General features: G+C 48.3%; 1 protein-coding gene across 1 annotated transcript; it reads right to left on the bottom strand.

Annotated features, from left to right (window-relative positions):
* Positions 1 to 2,861: 2,861 nt before the first annotated feature.
* LOC119112769 (transmembrane 9 superfamily member 2-like) lies at positions 2,862 to 19,626 on the bottom strand. The gene is given in 5 exon segments (XM_037237052.1): positions 2,862 to 3,086; positions 4,117 to 4,315; positions 4,830 to 5,010; positions 5,510 to 5,612; positions 19,591 to 19,626. Coding segments are annotated over 5 exon segments (744 nt in total).
* Positions 19,627 to 20,495: the final 869 nt, after the last annotated feature.

Raw genomic sequence — 20,495 nt, 5'->3', positions numbered from 1 at the left:
GAAGACCACGGGGTCAACGAGTTGGGAAAAGACAGGCTTCATGACGGTGACGGCGAGAGGACCGAAAATGGCCCCCGCTGTGGCGACGAGATGGATGAGGTCAACATCGAGAACGACGCGCTGAGCCTCGTTGCCGGCTTCGTGGCGGCCAAGTGCAAACACCTCGATCCGAGTGTGGGACTGTCGACCCGAGAGGCATCACCCAGCTGTATGCCAGACATCTGGATACACACGATTAGCCAGTGGGTCTGAAGGTACCGTTGTCGGTCTGGACGAGCGTTGTTGAGGCTTTCGAGGATCGTGTTCCAGCTTGTGATGGGCCGAGGCATGGACCCAGACATTGGCATCGTCGACCGCCTCACAAAGTTCCTGCTGAGAAAGTTCTGCGCTGGACAAGCGGATTGTTCGGAAGCTGGCGACGACGCGCATCCATCAGGGCCTCCGAGGGCTTAATCAGGCTGGCGCTGAGCGGGCTGCTGCCAAGAGCGCAGCCAAACAGGTGCGACATCAGGTGGACTGCACAAAGTGAACATCGTTGCGCTTATGTGAGTATTCGTAAGTGACCTTAAGTGAGCATCGTCATGCTTTCCTTGTCTTGCGTGTTTGTGTGTCTGTCTGAGGCATAGACGGTTCCTTCGCAGATAAACGTTTGGGTTGTTTCAGACTGGTTATCGTGTCGCATAGCTGTAGATTTAAGCTGAAAAATATAAAGCTATATTTCCCGCCCCCCCCCCCTCCCTGTTTCCTTTGTATCCTTGTCAAGCTAGCACAGTGAAGTGTATGCTGGGCGCAAGAATCGTTTCAGTAAAATACGGTGAATTATTAGTCATGCGTGTGTTCGATGAACTGGCTGCATGGCGTGACGAATAGTTTCTTGATAAACGCCACGCACCACGACCTTCGAAGGCTTCGTGTCATAGTTGGTGCAATGTGCAATGTCCTATGTTCCACCATGCAGCACACCACTTCCGTCGTCTCACACTGCTTCCATCACACACCAGTGCAACCCGGCGCGTCATTATGTATAGTGCTGAGGTTCAGCGCGACAGTTTGGATGATGATCCTGGTGCCGGTCAGTTTCTCATTTGGCAGTAGCTGAACCTTGGGAAGGTTCGCCAGCCTGCATTTAAGCAGCTGTGGGCTGGCCAACTTTAATGCAGCGCCATGGACTCAATGTTTGGCGTCCTCAGCAAGTGAGAGTGCCATGGCACACGGGCTCCCGGTTCCTAGACCTATGTTCGCTGTTATACACCCAGCGTGGCAAAAAATCCCCCTATCATATTTTCTCATAGTGCTTCTTGAAACGCCCTGTGGCGATCACCAGATGCATTTGTTAATAGGTGCACCGCTGTGGCAGACGCGAAGGTAATGCAGGCGGCGCGGTGATGTCAGGCTGCGACTTTGTGACGTCACTGTAATAGTGAAGGGAAAGTGCCGGAAAAATCTCCGGATGATCATACCTTATTACATGGCCTTGAATAGACTGAAGGCTAGCCAGAATGCACATTCTTCAAAGGGAATGTTCCACATTTGAAGATATTGAGATAACTATCAGATATGATGGGAAAAGCTTACTTGTAACTATTGGTAAGCTTGTAAGGCTCAAAAACGACTCTGAGTAGCAAAATTTCGAGGTTTGTAAAAATGCACCCCATCACGACATCGTTTAGGGTGTCATGGATTGGTTTTGTGACGACAGCAAAACCTGGCAGCATCTGGCAGCCAGACCTAAAGAATACCTCGAAATGCGTTAAAGCTGACGCCCGCCGGCTATTCTGGTGGGGAGAGCTGCGTTGGGTGGCCGGTCACTGGATAGCTCGGTTGTGGATTCTTGTCTCGGCACTGGTCGTAGGACAAGCTTTGGTGGACGGTTTGACATACGCAACGTAGTGATCGCCGGCTTTTATGGCAGATTAGTAAGGATCTGCGCGATAAAAAGCACGACATGCTGTGAAAACCGTCATGCATTGACGTGAACCTCTAACCGAAACCTGCCGAGGACTGTTAAGGATGTCAATACTTAGCTGTCGACCTGTCCTTGCCTGCAGTGCTGTAGTCGTGACATTGATATCTTGTGATGTACGCAGTATTTTCCTTCTTTGTTGTTTGTAACTGGAAGTGCAGTCAGCTACAGAAATTAACAATGAATCTGTAACATTGCTATGCATTCATCACCAAATTGTTGTTATTGCTATGGTAAAGATCGTGAGGTTGAGCCACCAAGAATGCTTTTCTCGCACAGGATTATTTATGCACTCGCTAGTTAGCCCTGATGCAATCATTGTGGTGCTATGGCATTCCGACTTGCAATAGCCCTTTGGCAGCGTTAAATAAGCTGTTAAGTCATTCATAAATTATAAACTGTTTTCTCACAGGCTTGACAGAGCAGTCAACCAATGTGGTACATTGTGAAATGACATTGGTCAGCTGTGTCAGTGTGGCCTACTTCAGCGCTGTACTGTGGCATGGCATAACAAACTATGATGTGATTTTTGTATTGCAATCCCCCGCTGCTTTCATAATAAATTCCATCATGAGAAGATGGGTAAAGTGTGCATTCTTGTGTCAACTCTGCATCTGACATACGACTGGCCAGAAACACAGTATACAATATACAAATCACTTTCAGAAAAGCACACAACCTATAAGTGACTTCACTTGTTCAGCCTGTTTTGTGAATCCCCAAAACGTGGGTAACATAGATGCAAACACATCTTTGGCAAGGCACATTCTGCATCCAACGGTAATGAAAACTAATATCACACTCCCCAACAAACATCGCATGGCATTCCACCAGCAGCATCCATCCTCAATGGACAATGTTTAACGCCCGCCGGGACGAGCAAAGCGGGGCTAGCTAGTCATGGCAAATGTAAAATACTGGAATCGGCGAGCCGGGTGCGGCTGTCCGCCAGGCTCTCCAGACTCTCGTCCGGCCGATGTCCGCGGCGCACAATTGGGTGTGCCACACCGCAGTTCTCCGACGGATCAGTGATGGCGACCTGCATACGCTTGTCCACGATGGCCTCCTGGAGCGGGCGCACGTGCGGAAAGGTGCTCGACACCTTCACCGACCACAGCATGCACTGGTCGGAGACACGGCTATAGACGCGAGACGCTCTGGAACCATGCAACAAAGTTGAGTCATAGATGATTCACATTGGCATCCATCACTATGAACTTTCGTTGCTGACAATACGTTCTCCATAAAAGAATAATGCTGATAAAAAGCAAAGTAAAAACAAGCAAAGCACCATATTACAGAAAAACTTTCGCCACCTAGTTACACCAAGTCGCCAAATGATGACGTTCTATAACTCTGTCTAAGCCATTTTCCATGAATGAATTTCTGGGACCAGTTTCCAAAATAACGGAACCTGGAATGCGCCTTAAGCGCATCTGATCGTAGGAATACCGTTTGTAGAATTATGACGTTCCTCCACGTGCCACATTGCTCAGCAGAGTCCACCCCGCCCTCTGACATCAACTGGCCTTGAGCGGCCAAAGCCACCGGATGCATGCCATTCCAGCCATGGGCAAAATAGGGAGCAACACCGCGGTTCCCGCTCACCCACCGCCGCGCATGCTAAGGCAGACATACAAACTGAGGCGGACAAATGTTACTGGAAGTCATCGCCAGGTACGTAACACCCATTGCATTTTTTGAGGGGTCCCCATTGTAATCACAATTTTTTGCTCGTTCTGGTTAGATGAAATAAAAACTTTCCGGGTTGAGCTCTCTCTTTTCAAGGACGCGACCACCCCATGGTTAGTTAAATACTGCTTTTTACATGATCACAAGACTACCAACTGTTTTTTGACTACCAGCCACTAAATACCACAAATAGTCAAACCCAATACTACACATTGCTGTGTTAACAGGTGATACATGTACTGTTGTGCTGGAGTATTCAGTGCGCCCCTTGCAGCGGTCAATCCACGCAGTGCGCCCGAGAGAAACCGCCGGTGGCGCCGCGTGGCCGCCCCCCGCCAGCGCCCAGCGCCCTGGGGTAGCCGCCGGTGGCGCCACCCGGTCACTCTCAGTCCGCGCCCAGCGCCCGGGGGCAGCCGCCGTTGGCGCCGCGCGGCCGCCCTCAGTCTGCGCACAGCGCTCACCGGGTGCTCCAGTACGGGCTTCTTGAAGGCGACGTAGGTGTCAACGAAAGTGAGCGGCACGGACACGCCAAACCAGAGCCCGATCAGCGTCAGTGTGGTGAGGAATGGCAGCGCTGCCGACGAGTCGTGCACCCACGGCACGCAGTTCGGCAGCAGGGTGATGCTGAACACGATCGTGCGGACGGGCGGCAGGCGGGGGCTCAGTGGGAGCACCAACGATGCATTCCACAGCGGCCCGAACCCACCCTCGATAGCCACGACATCCAGCGGAACAGACAGAAGTAGGTGTCAACGAAACGAAAAACAAACGAAAGCAGGTCTCACCCGACCCCTAAGCACAGTGATTTTTCTTCTATGGGGGGCACAGGCATTGCCAATGGCCATGATTACGTTGGCCGCGTTCACCCACTCCACTGCGATTGGGGGCAGGACTCAACGGTACAGATCCCGCGCACAACGCATCATCAGCCGATTCAAACGTGGAAATTTTCCAAGCTTGGTACATGTCACGCCCAAGTGTGCTTCCATCAAGTTCTAAATCTACAGCGACGCCAAAATCGCACAAATAGGATGCACGCATGAGCGGTGCAAATTCTGTGCCAGAGCGGTGGGTGGGCGCGGCCCGGCGCCGACTCGTCTGCTCCGGCGCACACTCTGCCCGGAGAGAGCGACTGCCCGATGCGCCGGCGCGGCGGCACCTGGGCACGGCTCACTCCAGGCACAGCGTCAACGTCAGCAGCACGTCGAGACCCCACTTTTCGCCGCCACTTCCCGACGTGTAGATTCAGGAGGACATTTAGCCGGTGGGCATACCCAGACAGATGCACAGCACGGGGCCACAGGTTAGTAGCGAGCCGCGGTTGACTGGTGACAGGAAGCCCAGGCACGCGAGCACTGCAGGGGCTGGTCAGAGGCCATCACAAGACCCTAATATGGACGGCCGGAGGTCAGCGTCGATACTGGTGCAGGCGGTCAGAAACCAGCTGGTACAGGTCAGCGACGCAACACAGGCAGGACAAGAAGCAGTTACGTGAGTGAATTATACAGTAGATGTCAACTTCTTGAATTCATTTTCAGTACACGATGAACGGCATACGTTTACGTCATTACATTATGCATCCATTTTCTCAAAAAAATAAAACGGCATTAACAGCAACAACAAAGCACCTAGGCTCCCTGCTCATCCCACAGCGCGGACCACCAAATCACAGTAATCCCCATCAAACGACGGGTGCCGCACAGTCCCGGTAATAATGTCGCATCTTGAAAGACCGCCAGGCGTGAAGACAGTGTCATTGCAATGTCAACCAAGGCACGGACAACCATCACCGCAGGGGCCGGCCCGAATACGGCTCAGGCGCGAGGGCCATCATAGCGGCCGTAAGTCATCCACCGAGTGTGATGAGCGTCATGGAGAGCACCTGGACACCTGAGTTCATTTGCACGGAGAGCAGCATGCCGTGCCGAGGCGGTCGGAACACGTCGCCGTACACCCGCTTTCAGCCAAGCCCCTCGATAGAATCGTCGCCCGACTCGATCTGACGGGCAGCCCGCCGACTGTCACTCCCAAGCCCCGGCCGGGGACGGCTGTCACTCCCAAGCCCCGGTCAGGGATAGCTGTCATTTGCCAGCCTCGGCCAGGGACGGCTGTCACTCCGGAATCTGATCCAGCCGGCCTACGCACATGAACCCAACTATTAAGCTGCAAGACCCAAGATACCCGACAGCTCTGCTACGCGCGGCCAACAAACGGACCCAGAGCACAGCTGGCTGGCTGCCAGTAAGGCCCAGCACCCAGCCGGGCGGCGGGGCAGTGCCACGGGGCGTGCCGCGGCCACGCCGTCCACCACAGCAGCACCACAGCATGGCCTGGCTGTGGCTGCACGAGCCACGCAATCTCGCAGCACGCTCAAACTGACACACTGACGAAAACTGACTCATACTTGAACTAAAGCTCAAAATCCAACCCCAAAAGAAAACATTTTGACCTTTATTCTGGTCTTATCCCCAGATCCCTGGTGTACACGCTGGAAGCACTGGAGTGCTTGGAACACCTTCCCTGTGCTGAAAACAATTAAGTACACCAATCATCATCACCAGTTAGATTAATAATGAACAAAACTGTCAGCACAATGTGCACGTTATAGGACAGCAATTTTACATGTCCTCCAAGTGTAACACAGAACAATGTTTTACTTATATCATGCGACTGTTCATGTCAGAAATGAAGACCTCAGTCAGCTTAGCTAACATGAACCATTGATATTACGCTATTTAAGAGAGGGATTCCGGAGTCGTGTAGTGGTTAACGCGCCTGCGTTAACCTCCGCGCGTCTGGGAAACCAGAGGTACGGGGTTCGATTCCCCGCGGAGCCCGCCCTTCCTGCCAGGGTGAGAGGCAGGCGACGCCATACAGTCTCAGCAGCTGAGTGCGTCGTATAGCCCCAATGGCACACACACACACACACACACACACACACACACACACACACACACACACACACACACACACACACACACACACACACACACACACACACACACACACACACACACACCACACACACACACACACACACACACACACACACACACACACACACACACACACCACACACACACACACACACACACACACACACACACACACACACACACCACACACACACCACACACACACACACACACACACACACACACACACACACACACACACACACACACACACACACACACACACACACACACACACACACACACACACACACACTATTTAAAACCAACACATCACAAATCAGTCCCAATACTACACCGAGAGCAATACTGCGCCCTGTAAATGACTCAATGCCTTGCCACGCATTTCACAGTATATTAACTGGTAGACGTTTGCTTACAAGGCACCACACTAAAATGCATGAATGAATAATGACTAAAAGAAGACATGAAAATAAACGAGACGACAAGCTGAGGTCATGCACCCATGAACTCTGCGAGCTGTGAGCATGGTGCTTGACTGTCACCAGCTTTAGTGAATGGTGAGCAAATTTAGTGCTTTGAAATAATGGCAGTAACAACCCAACAATAATGTCAGTGCCGGAATGTGACAACTGGGTGCTCAGTTCAGTGCAAATTTGATTGCAGCCCATAAACTTCAGGTGGTAGGTTGAACACGCCGATGAATATCTGCAATCTGGAACAATGGATTAATTGTTGAAACTGATACCCCTGCTCCTGGCCTGACTGGATAAATTAATAATGAATTACATATCTGTTTATGCAAGTCGTTACATCAAATGGCCAAGGTATATGCAGCCTCCATGACGCCTCCATGAACTTGGTGAGAAAGGTTGGAGATGGGAGCAGGCAGAAATATTTGATCTTTCTGAAAAAATGTCAGAGCAAAGTTGCTCCCATATTTCCCACACAACATGGGTAGGAAATATTCCATGTGCAGGCGTTTGTCGTCACTCGATTTGGGTTGTGTAGTGGTAGTGTTGTTATCCCCGTCTACTCACTCTGAAAAACCCATCAACTCTGCCACACTCACCTAGCATGTTATGACGATAGCAGCTTGTATTCGGCGCCGATTTTTAAAACTTGGCATCCTGCAATATTTCCTGCAAATTGCAGCGCAGCGGTGCGTTGCATCAGCTTTCAATGCGCACTGAAAATGTAGCCGCTTCAGTTGTGAATGTCGGGAAACAATCTTCAGGCCTCTAATTTCTTTCCGGACCGAGATATAACGGTAAACGTAAAACCGCGTCAAAAACGGCCGATTTCATCTTGTCAACACGTGTGCACGTGCCACGTGTGACGTGGCGCCAAAAACGCACCCGATTACGATGGCCCATTCCGTGCGCTATCGCACCGTGCAAGCTGCATGTAGCTACAACCGTTGGTTACCGAGATACGGCTTCGGGAAGCGAGGCGTGTCGGGGCCCTCGGCCGGGATCGTGAAATTGGCGTCGCCCGGGTTAACGCTATGAAATTTTTGCATTCTTGTTCGCTCAGCACGCGCTCATTTTTTAGAAATGCAGAGTTTTGACGCGAATTTGTCAAATGCAGCCTGCGGATGTCGGTCGTGTGCAAATTGCATGCAAACACTCCGGACCGTTTGGCCTGCAGGTGATCTAACGGGTACACCCATTCACACTCACACTGTTCCTTTAGTAACATAGTTGATTGATGATGATAATTGATGATATAAGTGCTTGAAATAAGAGGTATGTGAAGGCGTGTCTTAAGAAGATGAATAATAAATGTCGGTGCAGTATTATCTGGGCTTGCCTTATACATGTGCCAGATGCTAAAGTGGATCAATTCTTTTAAACTGCGTGATTCTTGTATGTGTGGCCTTGTTGAATTAATCGCAAGTATTTTGTTTGAAGAGTTATATGATCCTGTGAACATGACCCTCTGTAGAAGCAAGCTATGGGTATATTGAATTCCCAACCCATTGAAGGAAACGTTCTACATTGCAAGGTTTTAAAGCAAGCATCAGGTATGACGAGATAAGCCCACTCTTTACTCTTGGTATGCTTTAGAGGTAGAGAAGACTGCTATAGACAACACCATTCCTCCGTTCAATAAATATGTTCGTTAATACGTCATTGTTTGATTACGTCACCGTGTCTTGCACAATATTGATTGAAAGCCAATTGAAAGCAGTTATACCTGGAAAACGTTCTCACGAACTTCAGATATAAGCGAATCGACCATTCTGTTTTTCTTGATCTTGATCGCCAAATGGCTAGTGGAAAAGTATTATATGAATGACGCTATTATGACGTCATGGATGTCTGGGTGACCTTGAAATGGTCTCCCTGAAATAGTCTGCACATTTTCGCGGGCAACAAGCTCAGAAGCTAGGGGGATTTTGGGTCTTAAGGAGAGCACAGCTGCTAACTGTACCGAATGACCTTCAAAATGTATATTTCAGCTCAAACCTCCATTTAAATGTGGAACATACATACCTGAGATTTATTGTCTCCAGCTACCATGCGCATATGGACGTAGGTTTAGGTACGACGGGGAATATGACAAAAGCGATGTTCCGCGTTCATTGAACTAGCATACCTCACACCAAGCACAGTGTCTATAACTTCACCAATGCCATCTCAGAAGCGTAAGTCCAGGTTTTTTCATGTGAAATCACAAAAATGACGTACATTGAAAATGCCGCAACACCAGTTCCATCTAAAAAATGCGGAACCAAAACTGGGTGAATAGCAACGTGCGATACATAACTAGACGTCATGTACTTAGCTTTGTCCGGCAGCAAGGCGATGTTAAAGCGTAATATGTCGTTGCGTTATAACGATATGTTTGTAATTCGTATCATGTATGCTAAACTTCCCCTTTTGTTTCCGGGCTACATGAAAAACCCACATTTTAATGAGATTTAAGCTATGAAAGATGGGTAGAATGCAAGGAGAGCTGAAATTTTTAACGCAAATGGCAACAGCATGAATCAATTTAAATTGTACTGCATTTACCATCATTTTGTCACATCGGCTCTCGCACGCTTTAACCACAACGCAGCGCCACTGTCGCTAGCAAGCAAATGGACACGACTGCGTGTAACGATCTTCGTCAACTACTCCCTACATTCTGTTGCTAGCAAATGCGTCTTGCACAGGCGCGCGTCCAATGGGGGGGGGGGGGGAGGGGGAACGGGGCGTACAGGGTGCAAACAACATGTGACCAGCACGACTTGAGATTTGCTTGCAAAGCTCTATCGAGCAAATTGCAGCAGTCAGTCTTGATAAGAGTTATTGATCGACGCTAATGATAGGTAAGCTGATAAGTACTATGAAGTCACCCGACCTGGCGCTCAGCACGATCTTGTAGTAATTTTAGAAAGAAGAGCACCAGCAGATGCCACGCTAGTAAACTCAATTAGGAGCGTAGTATTTCAGAAAGAGTTGGCGGGGAAGGGGGCCGGGTCACCAACGCAAGATGGCACAACCTACCCTAGAAATACGCCAGCAGACGGTTTTTCCGACGACTTTCATATACCGGTGGGGGAGCGCGGGGAGTATCACTCACTCTCCCAACTGAATTGGAAACTACAGCCCGAATCCGACTGAGACAGAAGAGCAGGAAAGAAGAGAGCAGGAAAAAGAAGAGCAGGAAAGAGAGAGAGAGGAGAGAGAGAGAGAGGAGAGAGAGATGAGAGAGAGAGAGAGAGAGAGAGAGAGAAGAGAGAGAGAGAGAGAGAGAGAGAGAGAGAGAGAGAGAGAGAGAGAGAGAGAGAGAGAGAGAGAGAGAGAGAGAGAGAGAGAGAGAGAGAGGAGAGAGAAGGGAGAGAGAGAGAGAGAGGGAGAGAGAGGAGGAGAGAGAGAGGGGGAGGGGAAGAGAGACGTATGCCTCGTTTCACGATGTATTCACTGCGGCAGCAGGCGTCCAACGTTCCGCCGCTGAGTAAACATGGCAGTTTACCAACATTTACCACTTGCTTTCAGATGGTCTCTAGTTTTTGCTTAGTCTGTTCAGTTAGTTTTTGGATTCTGAATCAAGCTTGTAAATTCCGTATTAAAAGCTGCTCGCAAAATAAAGGTACGAACGTCAAAAGTATCTTGAGCCATTTGGATTGTTTGGTGTGCATATATGCAAAGAAAATTATGGGAAATGAAAAGTGAATGGATTAAATCAAATTAAGTTAGCTCGGAATGAATTGAACTGCGACCAACAAAAACGTGGGTATGCCTGACTAGCAAGTGGTTCGATGCATTCTAGAGCAACGTCATACGCATAGATAAGACAGTAGCAATGGGCTTATTTCCCGAAGAAAAACCAGGAGAACCAGGAGAATGGATGTATATATATATATATATATATATATATATATACATTCTCCTGGTCTTCTGTGAGAAATCAGGCTATTATTACCGTCTTATATATGTGCTAGAATAGGCCGCGTCTCCATATTGCAGAGTCGGTCTTGATTGAATGGAATTACACACAACACGAAATTCGTTTGCTCCACACAGGTAATTTGGAGGAAACAGAATGGTGACACATCATGTAGCGCTGAGCGCGACTGATTCCATGACCGTGCTCCAGCAGGTTGGCCGCACTCCGCAGATTAGCCGAATTTGTGGCCATCCCGTCCCCAGACACAGCGTCCAGGTTAGGAACGTTTGGCTGGCACCACTTCAAATCAGTGGACAGTGCACCGACCTTAAGTTTTTTCAGTTTACCAGTTTAGGTCTCAACGAGACCTCGCGATTGGTACCGCTTCTTATGTTGTTAGTTTAATAATAGATCTCACTGTGGCAGGCCAAAGGGTGAAGTTTCAAAAATATCGCACCTTTTAAGTTTTACATCGTAACCACGTGAACATGCACTGCAGGTAACACGAAACTTAAATAGATATATTTTGGTTCAATTCGGAGCGCAAATATATATTTTTTATGTATTCTTAGCCTACATTCCTGACAGATGGTTCCAGCAATGTAACAATATTGGCCTGCCTCGCACGTTTGGGGGTATCGTCGGCCACCACCCGCTCATATGCTCAGGCCGTAGATCACCGTGCAGTGTTTCTAAAACCGGCCGCAGTTCAGAAAATAAAAACACGGTTTTAGTGTCAAAATAAGCGCAATGAATGTCCCACAGGCGACTGAAAATTTGGGTGCGATTGCACAGCATACCAGAGAGGCACCCCCAAAATTTTAGGGAGCGGTTGTATCAACACCCAATCTTTTATTAGGGCGAGGGTTATCAACAGGTGATTTCCTTAACCTCGACTTGTTCATCATTTGAGTGGTCCGGCAGTCCACCAACATTTCTGTTTTGTTTATTCTTATATCCGTTTTGATCCACGATATATGCAGTAGACTTCCAGTGTTACAGGGGTGGACACATCACGTCATACCGGCATACCAGAAGTAGGGATGCCATGATTTGTATATGCGCCCCACCATCTTAACAAACACACGCTTTTACAGAACTTCGCCGCATGTTCGCCACTTATTTAGGCATTGCCAGTGGCTAAGTATCACAGTATGGGGTAAGGACCAGAAGCATCATACAATGTTCTTTATTTCAACCGTTCGTAATTGCCCTCAGCATTCATTTCGATGTTCTGCATCTTCTTGGGATCAAAACGGTTGACATAGCTTCTTTTTGGTGCATCTTTGTCGCAAATCCAACAAACAATGGGGGATATTCAAACGTGTTGTGTCTGGCGAGGCAAACGGCCTACATTAACGCCACTGCCAACCCTTCTGAGTAAACCACTACTTGATTTTGTCGCCCGTAAAAAGGGATTAGTCAAACCACATGTTTCTTTTTTTAAGACCCCGCCCATCAAAATCAGACGACTTGTTTCCGATATGCCATAGTCTGAAGCCTTCTTCCACATGGATTTTAGCCGAGAGTCACCACAGGGAATAACATTTTATGTATTTCTAGCCAATGGCGGCAAGCATTCATTGGCCAGTGCAGACCGTCGACATAACCCTACACAGAGCTGCAAGCTGCAGTCTTACGCTTTATTGTGGAACAAATAACACATTTTACCACGTCGTCACGTCTTTTGCTCCCAGTAGTTCCACTTCTATCAATTATAGCTTCCCAAAGAACACCTTCACTGAATTTGTGCAAGCAAACGGTTTGTGCAGTGTCCTTCCGGAGAACTTTAGTTTTTGAGGGATCATCGATTTATCGGCAGTGTCTTGATTAGCGCGAGTGCCTGTGACATCAATGGTTAAACCGCATGTACACACGACCAGTATCGCCGACAACACGACAGATATTGCCATTTAGCCTCTGAATTCGTTTTCCTACTCTGAGAAAAAGGATTTCCCTGTTCCATGATCATGCTCATCGAGAAAAAATACAGATGAAGTCAGCCATGCGACACAGGTCATTTGACATATCACACCTATCCTTGAAATCGTCCTGCGGAGCAACAGGAGAGATCGATGTTTCCGGATAAAATATGTCCGTGTTGGCAAAGTCCGTCTACCATGACGTCATGTTTGCGTGATTTGACAAAGCCTTTCAAAATGTTTGCTATAAAATGTTTAGTTAATTACTAAGCATCACTCAAATTGTTCGTCAAATTACTTGGAATATTTTAGAAGCCACTCCAGATAATGCAACATGGGACGCTTTTAACACGGTCTTGGTGGCGTCACCCGGGTGGTGGCAGGTTAAATATAGTGCTCCCGTGACAAAATGGAGAGCTTTGCCGTCCAATGAGAATGTCCGTTGCAGATTAGAACGATACAGGCTAACGAATTTGCATGAATAGGTGCAAAGAATGTCCCTGCAAATTAGAACGATACAGGCTAAAAAATGTACATGAATGGGTGCGGTCAAAGCTGGATCTGACGCTGACTTTCAAGTATGATTGGATACTCCGTAGAGTGCCATATCAGCTCACATTACGTTCATACCACTGAGCCGGCTGGTCCCTGCAGCTGCTGTCCTTAGCGGTGTTGCTGGATAATGTTTGGTTGAGCACTAAAGCTTTTTTAGCTGGCCAGTCACTGACCTGATGCCGGCCTGAGCGTCAGTGTTCGAAGGAGTTGCACAGGTCTGTCCCACCTGAAGTTCCGACTGCTGAACACTGACTGCATATGTACTAGAATTATAAAAACGCATCTGATCGTCTCTCGGGATATATATATATATATATATATATATATATATATATATATATATATATATATATATATATATATATAGGCGTCATGTAGTCGTCAATAGAAACAACCAAAATCGTTAAAACATTGTAAAACACAGCCACAGTTGTTGCCTAAATCCCAACGATCTATGTGCACACGTCCCATATTGTGCGGCTTCCCAACAACATTCCAAAAATGTGCTTCCTAATTGTCTTACATGATAAACATAGGGCTTGCTGATTAAGAAAAACTGCAAAAAAAAGGTCGCAGCCGTCCACATTTCTTCGCATCCAGGCGACATTGTACAAGGCTATTACAATTGTTCAGCGAAGGGAAGAGCAGACAATCATAATAGTAGCAATGCGAGTGAATGTTGGTAGCCTATCACTGTTGATCAAGCCGAAAGAAGACAAGCACACCAAGCTTGATTAACATCTTCATTAGCTGATTTCATGTTTTGGCTATCTGAGGAGTTTAAGACGTAAAACCAAAGTCATAATGTAGGCAAATGCACTGCCTACCAAGGCAATCTCAAGACCGTCCAACTCATTGCTGTGTCTGAAAGCGGACAGCGTCACCCTTTTTCAAGCCTGTCTCGAATGCAGGCACATTTCGGCCTAAACCCAGAAGCAAAGCCCATGGAAGCTGAGCAGGTACTTAGCCCAGTTCACTGTGGACCAAGTGTACATTCAATATATTTGCTTCCCCTCCCCCTTTGGTTACAGCCTCTCTTCTCGCCCACCCGCATGTCCGTTTGGGTGATGGTCGATTTGAAATCCATAATTTATGCGGAATACATTTCAGACGGTACCACATTGCATCGTCCAGCTTCGTAGGGCTCTAGTCAATTGTCTGTTCTTTCTGTGTAGAGAAGAATGCCTACAAGAAAGACTGCCTCTCAGGGTCACCAACGTGACACAAGGTGATCAAGATGACCAGCAGCAGGTTAAAGGCAGACGATAGTTGTCAACAAAGGCGATTGTCATGAATTTTTCAAGCTCATTGAACAACGTCAGTTTGCATTACGTCATGCAACTTTACAATTACTTTTGTAATAGAAAGCTTGCTTATAGGGTCGATTTGAGGCTTAATGTCAATTCCTTGATCACAGAGACGTTACCAGTTTTGTCATGCTGAATTTCTGAAGGTCAGGAGGGTTCACTGATCTCGAATGGCCTCTATCAGGCTTTTTCTTTGAAACTTGCACTAAATCCTACTCGTTTGCCAGCTCACCTTTGCCTCCCACTTTTAAGACTTCGAGCAGCGCTGCGCACAACTTAACGATATCCGACCATGTCTTGCTGGGTGGGAGAGGGACACCGACAGGTGCACGCTTTTACGCCAGTACGTCGGCCTGCTCCGGCCGATCTTGGACTAACTGCCTTTATCTTCGATGGTATTTCTTGCAAAAATCGAGTCGCTCGAGGCCCTCCAGAACGGCGCGATGCGAGTCTTCACGGACGCCTCCGCTGCTTCCCCATCACCAGCCTGTCGGCAGACGCTAACATTCCCCCACTCGCCTACAGACGCAAGCTACAGCTCATGAGATTCTACACGCACGCTGCTGGCAAATCCACACACCATGCATGCTGAGCTCTCACGGCACTCCAAAGCACTCACATACAGACCATCAGACAGCGCAAACACGTTACAATTGGCACACAAGTCTAGTGCGCGTGCAGGCAGCTTCATCTACCACACATAGACACGCTCCGCACACCAGCACAACGTCCGCGCGGGCTGAACCCTGGCTGGCTGGATTTTTATTGATGATAAGAACAAAACCATTTTCATTCGTTTTGCAGTCGTTAGACCATGTCATTAAAGTTAAATGCAACACATTGCAGCAATTCCTTTCCACAAAAGCTGTGTGAATTGAGCTTTGGTGATTACCTTTTCTGTCCCACTTGAACATTCTCGAACACTCTGCATTTCCGGCAACGCGTACTGCTTGCGGCCACCGGTTTGGGGAGGTAGAGGTATCGAAGGCATTTGGTGGTAAGTCAACATTTCCCGTACTTCAGCTATGCTGTGGGGTTTAATAATGTTTTACAAATGTAACGCATTGGGCTGGCTGGCTGATGGCCGGAGTGTCGCTCCAAAATCGGATGGAGGTCAACTGATATGGTTAAACCAATTTGCAAGGCGTGTCAAACCTGGAGGAGGGGATGTCCAGAGATACACCGACCATGACCCAAGTGGGGTTGGCAAGCCAAACTTGATGCATGCAAGTGACTTATCGCTAAGGCTCTCGGGCTTGAGCGTACCTGATGTCCCTGCCCTTTGCAGACATACTCATGTTTCAGATGTTGAGGCAGGATATGGACATAGGTGTCCAGATTCTGTGGAGCATTGTTTATCCTTGATGGTTTTAAGTGAGCTCGGTTTTGGATGAATCTTTAAACGCCGGAAGGGGAGATATGGGCTTGATATGCGCGGTGAGACAACATCAGATAAGAGTGAAGTTCACAAAAAATATGGGGAGAGGAGCGAAAAATTCCTCCCCGTAGAGTGCAGCTTTACACCTAAAGTCGGCAATTCTAGGACACTGGTATTTTCTTGTTTTCTCAGTCAGTTCCAGTTTGTTCTCTACCCGTATAAATGTTCATTTTGCGTCATCAAATACCCTGCGACAAGGGCACTGATATAATCATCTGCATGGGAGGGGGCATGGGGATGCGCTGGCGCTTGGGGCCCAACGAGGTTTTGCCGCCTCGAGGGAGCACCAAAATCACAGGTTGACCGGGTACCAAAACCTTCACTTTAGGGCACTGTGATATCTATTTTTCGAGGGCACTTCTTTCCAGGTGGCACCACAAGAGCCCCAAAGCTTCATTACCAAAAGATATCAGATTCCATGGGCGCAACAATGTTCCGTATCCCACCGTGACGAATGCTCGGATCAGCCGCTTGGGAGATGTTTAGGAGGCACCAAAGCTTTATTTCCGTCTGATTTCTGAATGAGACATTTTGGGCACCGCAACCCTTACTTTCATGAGACACTAAATCAAAGCGGGCCATTTAAAGGACCCAATGCCCTTTTTTCAATGAGACTTAAATCCAGTGGCACCACAGTTGCTTTACCGTTTATCATGAAAAATGCTGGATTTGTCCGGTTGGTGGAGGAACCTCAAAATTTTCGTTTCGGGGCATCATTATCTTGCTTACCCAGAGTCACGTAATTACAGTTAGCACAAAAACGGGCCTCAAGAGCTTCATTTTCAAGAGGCAGCAAATTCCAAGATACACCATTATACCCGTGTTTTTCCATTGACTAAATCCTCGGCCAGTCATTCGGTGAAAAAACACAAAAACGTTGACTTTGGGCTACCATAAAGTTTGTTCTCTAAAGGCAGCAAATTTAAGTGGGCCACTAAAGGGCCGCGAAGTCTTGATTTCAGGTGGCACCAAATAGAGGGGCACCACAATTTATTTTCCCTCCATCGTGACGAAATCCTAGATCAGCCCCCCTCGGCGCAGGGTACCAAAAAGTTTTCTTCTGGGGCGTTATAATCTTGACTTGCAAGGAGGCACATAATTCCAGGTGGCACCACAAAAGGCAGCAAGACCTTAATTTTTAAGCGACGACAATTTTTAGGGCACCACAAATGGCCCAAAGACTTTATTTTTCAGGAGAAGCCATATACCAACGCTCACTGGGACCACGACGAAGCACCCGATTGGAGCGTCGGATGAACAGGCCGGAGGTCATATCCAAGGCAGCCCAACCCTTACCCTAAAATATCAGTAAGAGGGCCTATTGCACAGGTCGCGCATACCCGAGACTGAGGGTCCTATATCAGCTGACTGACCACCAAAACTGAACGGTCGATTCCGTGTTGGTCGACGCGCCTGAAAACACCAATGAACAGCAACAAGATTCCGTGTTGGTCTAGGTCCTAGGAGGCTTTTCCCAAGAAGGGGCAAGGGCGGGCCTGCAAAGGTCAATCAGAAGGCCTCTTGCATCGGTTGGTCCTCTGAAACGGTGAAGGGCCACCTGCGCTGGTCAGGGGACCACAGCGCCCAACAGGGGAACCCTGCGTCGACAACGGGTCTAAAGCCGACTAGGACAGGGATCATTTCCTGAACAGGACAGCAACTTCCAAAAATTATAAAGGCCTCAGGCGCTGGTTCGAGACCGTTTGACAATAAAGAAAAATGGAGAATGATTCTGTTAGGTTTCGCTTTCACATTGAGATAGTGGAAGTGTTCTGTGCCAGCCAGAGGTCACAGTAACGAGTGAGGGCCCCTCCGCACTATTTCAATCAGGGGCCCACAAGCCAAATTGGTGTCACAGTGCTAATTATTAGACTTCCTACGCCAGTAAGAGGTCCTCATAGGGATCCTAAGTGAGGGCCGCTGAGTCGATCCAGTGTCAGGTACCCCGGTCGGAGGACTTGTCGCACCAGCGAGGGGGCCCGCGCAGTGTGTGATGTATCCCTCTGAGGGCCTCTGCATCGACCAGGGGGTGCGGTCTCCGTATCGCTAGAATAGCAGCTGCTGGGGACCCCGGGTTGGGCAGGACGAGTCATTAAGGATCTGGCCAGAAAATTTTGACCGTGTTTTTCCAGGCGGATGCTCTGAACCAGATTAGTAGTCCCAGCACCACGGATAACAAAGATTACGCCACTGCGTCATACGTTTGTGGTGCTGTACGGGCTAATCCGTCATGAGCATGGGCCTAAAAGTCGCATTAGTGAAATCCTATGTCCTGGATACAAAACACGCACACGAGTTGCTGTCGTAAAGCGTTTGAAACCATCACTTTCCGGTGCGCGGCTGGTTTTGCTCGCGCGTTGACCGCCGCCAGGCGTTAGCTGCGAGGCCGACGCTGCGTAGCCAACGAAGACTGCAACGCCGGGCGTCGGTGCTCGTTCTCCCCAGGCTGCCAGCGTATATGCTTGAATGTTTATATGTCATTTTTGTCGATGGATTCTACAGAAAGGATGAATTTCCCTAGGAGAGCGAGAGCTTGACATGCCAATGCAAATCCACGATGTCCTCAATATCTTTGTAAAACACCCGGAAAAACCGGAAATTCTCCAGTCAAAATAGTACAGGATAAAAAGGTTTAAGATGGATATTGATTTCTCAAAGTAAAGTGGACTTAACCCAGCGGACCATTTCAGGGGATTTTGGGAACGGACTCCTTGCTGCCTTTCCACCAGCATGCCCTTTGTTTACCGCGGTGCCCCTCTCTTACTGTGACTGGCTATGCCTCTGGACACAGTGTGCGTGTCCTTAACAAATTTCCGGAGATCAGTCCTGGTCAGCACATCCCATGGGAAGGAGGAAGGGGGGGGGGGGGGGTCGCCTAGACCCACATTTTATGGATAGTAACTTTGCACCGCACAAAGTTTTTTTTACAAAAATTTGAAAATCGATCATTAACATAGTCATTCGGCAGAATTCTATCACGCGGTGATTATCACGAATTCACTTGAAGTGCTAACACACGCTGGAGAACACAAGACAGAGCACCACAAAATAAAACAGCAAAAGCAAAACACAGTTGCCACCCAAAAAGCTCCCCATGAACACACACACCAACAAAACCAACCCAAATGCAGCGCAGCAACATCACGCGTTGCTGTCCCCGGTGGTCGGCTCTGTAGACCTGGCGTTGCAGGATGATGCGGCTGTTTATGCAAACTCCCGCTGAGTTCTGGCCAGCCGACAACATCGGAGCCGCAGCATCTCGGCCGCCGCGGCACGAGTGGCGCGTGACGACACATGGCCGCCGCGGCACGAGTGGCGCGTGACGACACATGGCGCAACGAGCACATGTTCGATTTGGCTGGGGGACGCTGGCTGCAAAAAAATGTGTTCTCTGCACCTGCGCCCAGTCGTGGCGACGCACCGTCTCTTCCATCCCTGCCCAGCAAAGCGCTTTTAGAGCTGGCGAGATGTGTTTTCAACATCGCACTCCAGTCCCAAATCCGGTCGCAAAGCTCAGTGTTTGTTTTTTGTTCACGCTGAGGCTGAAGCTCAGTGAGCACATTACATTGGATAATACCTAAAGCGAGGTCCGTCGCCAGTAAGCAGACACCTGTGTAAGGCAGTGACAATAGCAGTTGAATTTGTCCGCGTACACAAAACACAAAATGCAAGTAAGTCATTCCGCTTCAGCGTAACGAAAAAACTAGTCATCGAAATTAGGGCTGTGTTTTACACTTCAACGGTCTTTGGATGAAAATCTGAACAAGTAACCCACTCATATACTCAGTTGATGTCGAGGAACTGAAGTTACACTTTTAAGATACGCGAAACATTGTACGTTTTAAATCCCTTTGGGGGTGTAACAATAAAGGTAGGTTTTCGCCACAACAAACCTGCGCCCTGCCCTTCATCTTTGGGATTGGTACTACCGTGACCAAACAAATACGACTGCCAAAGTTCGAAATACACGAGACAGCAATATTTCATGAAAGTTTCGCCACCGGTACCAGCTACTGCGTAATTCTTCGTATTTTACGCCAGAATGCGCGATAATTTTACATGCCGACAATGCAGAGCATCTAGCATCCATTTGTTGTTAACCTTATACAGCCCATCTTTTTAATGCATCGCTAGAGACGCATTTCTGAGTTCGAATTTTTGTATTTTTTGCACTCCATAACTATCGAAAGGCACAGCAAAAATTGGTTGGATTTCCCTGTTATCAGCATAAGATATGTCGCACATTCCAGGTAGTTTCCTTATGCGTTACCACCAGGAAGTGCATTGCGGAAAAATTATATT

Source organism: Pollicipes pollicipes, unplaced genomic scaffold (assembly GCF_011947565.3).
Source record: "Pollicipes pollicipes isolate AB1234 unplaced genomic scaffold, Ppol_2.1 Scaffold_7261;HRSCAF=8764_pilon_pilon_pilon, whole genome shotgun sequence".
Lineage (NCBI taxonomy): Eukaryota > Metazoa > Arthropoda > Thecostraca > Pollicipedomorpha > Pollicipedidae > Pollicipes > Pollicipes pollicipes.
Note: the sequence above shows the minus strand (reverse complement) of the source record. Positions and strands in the feature narration are given on the sequence as shown.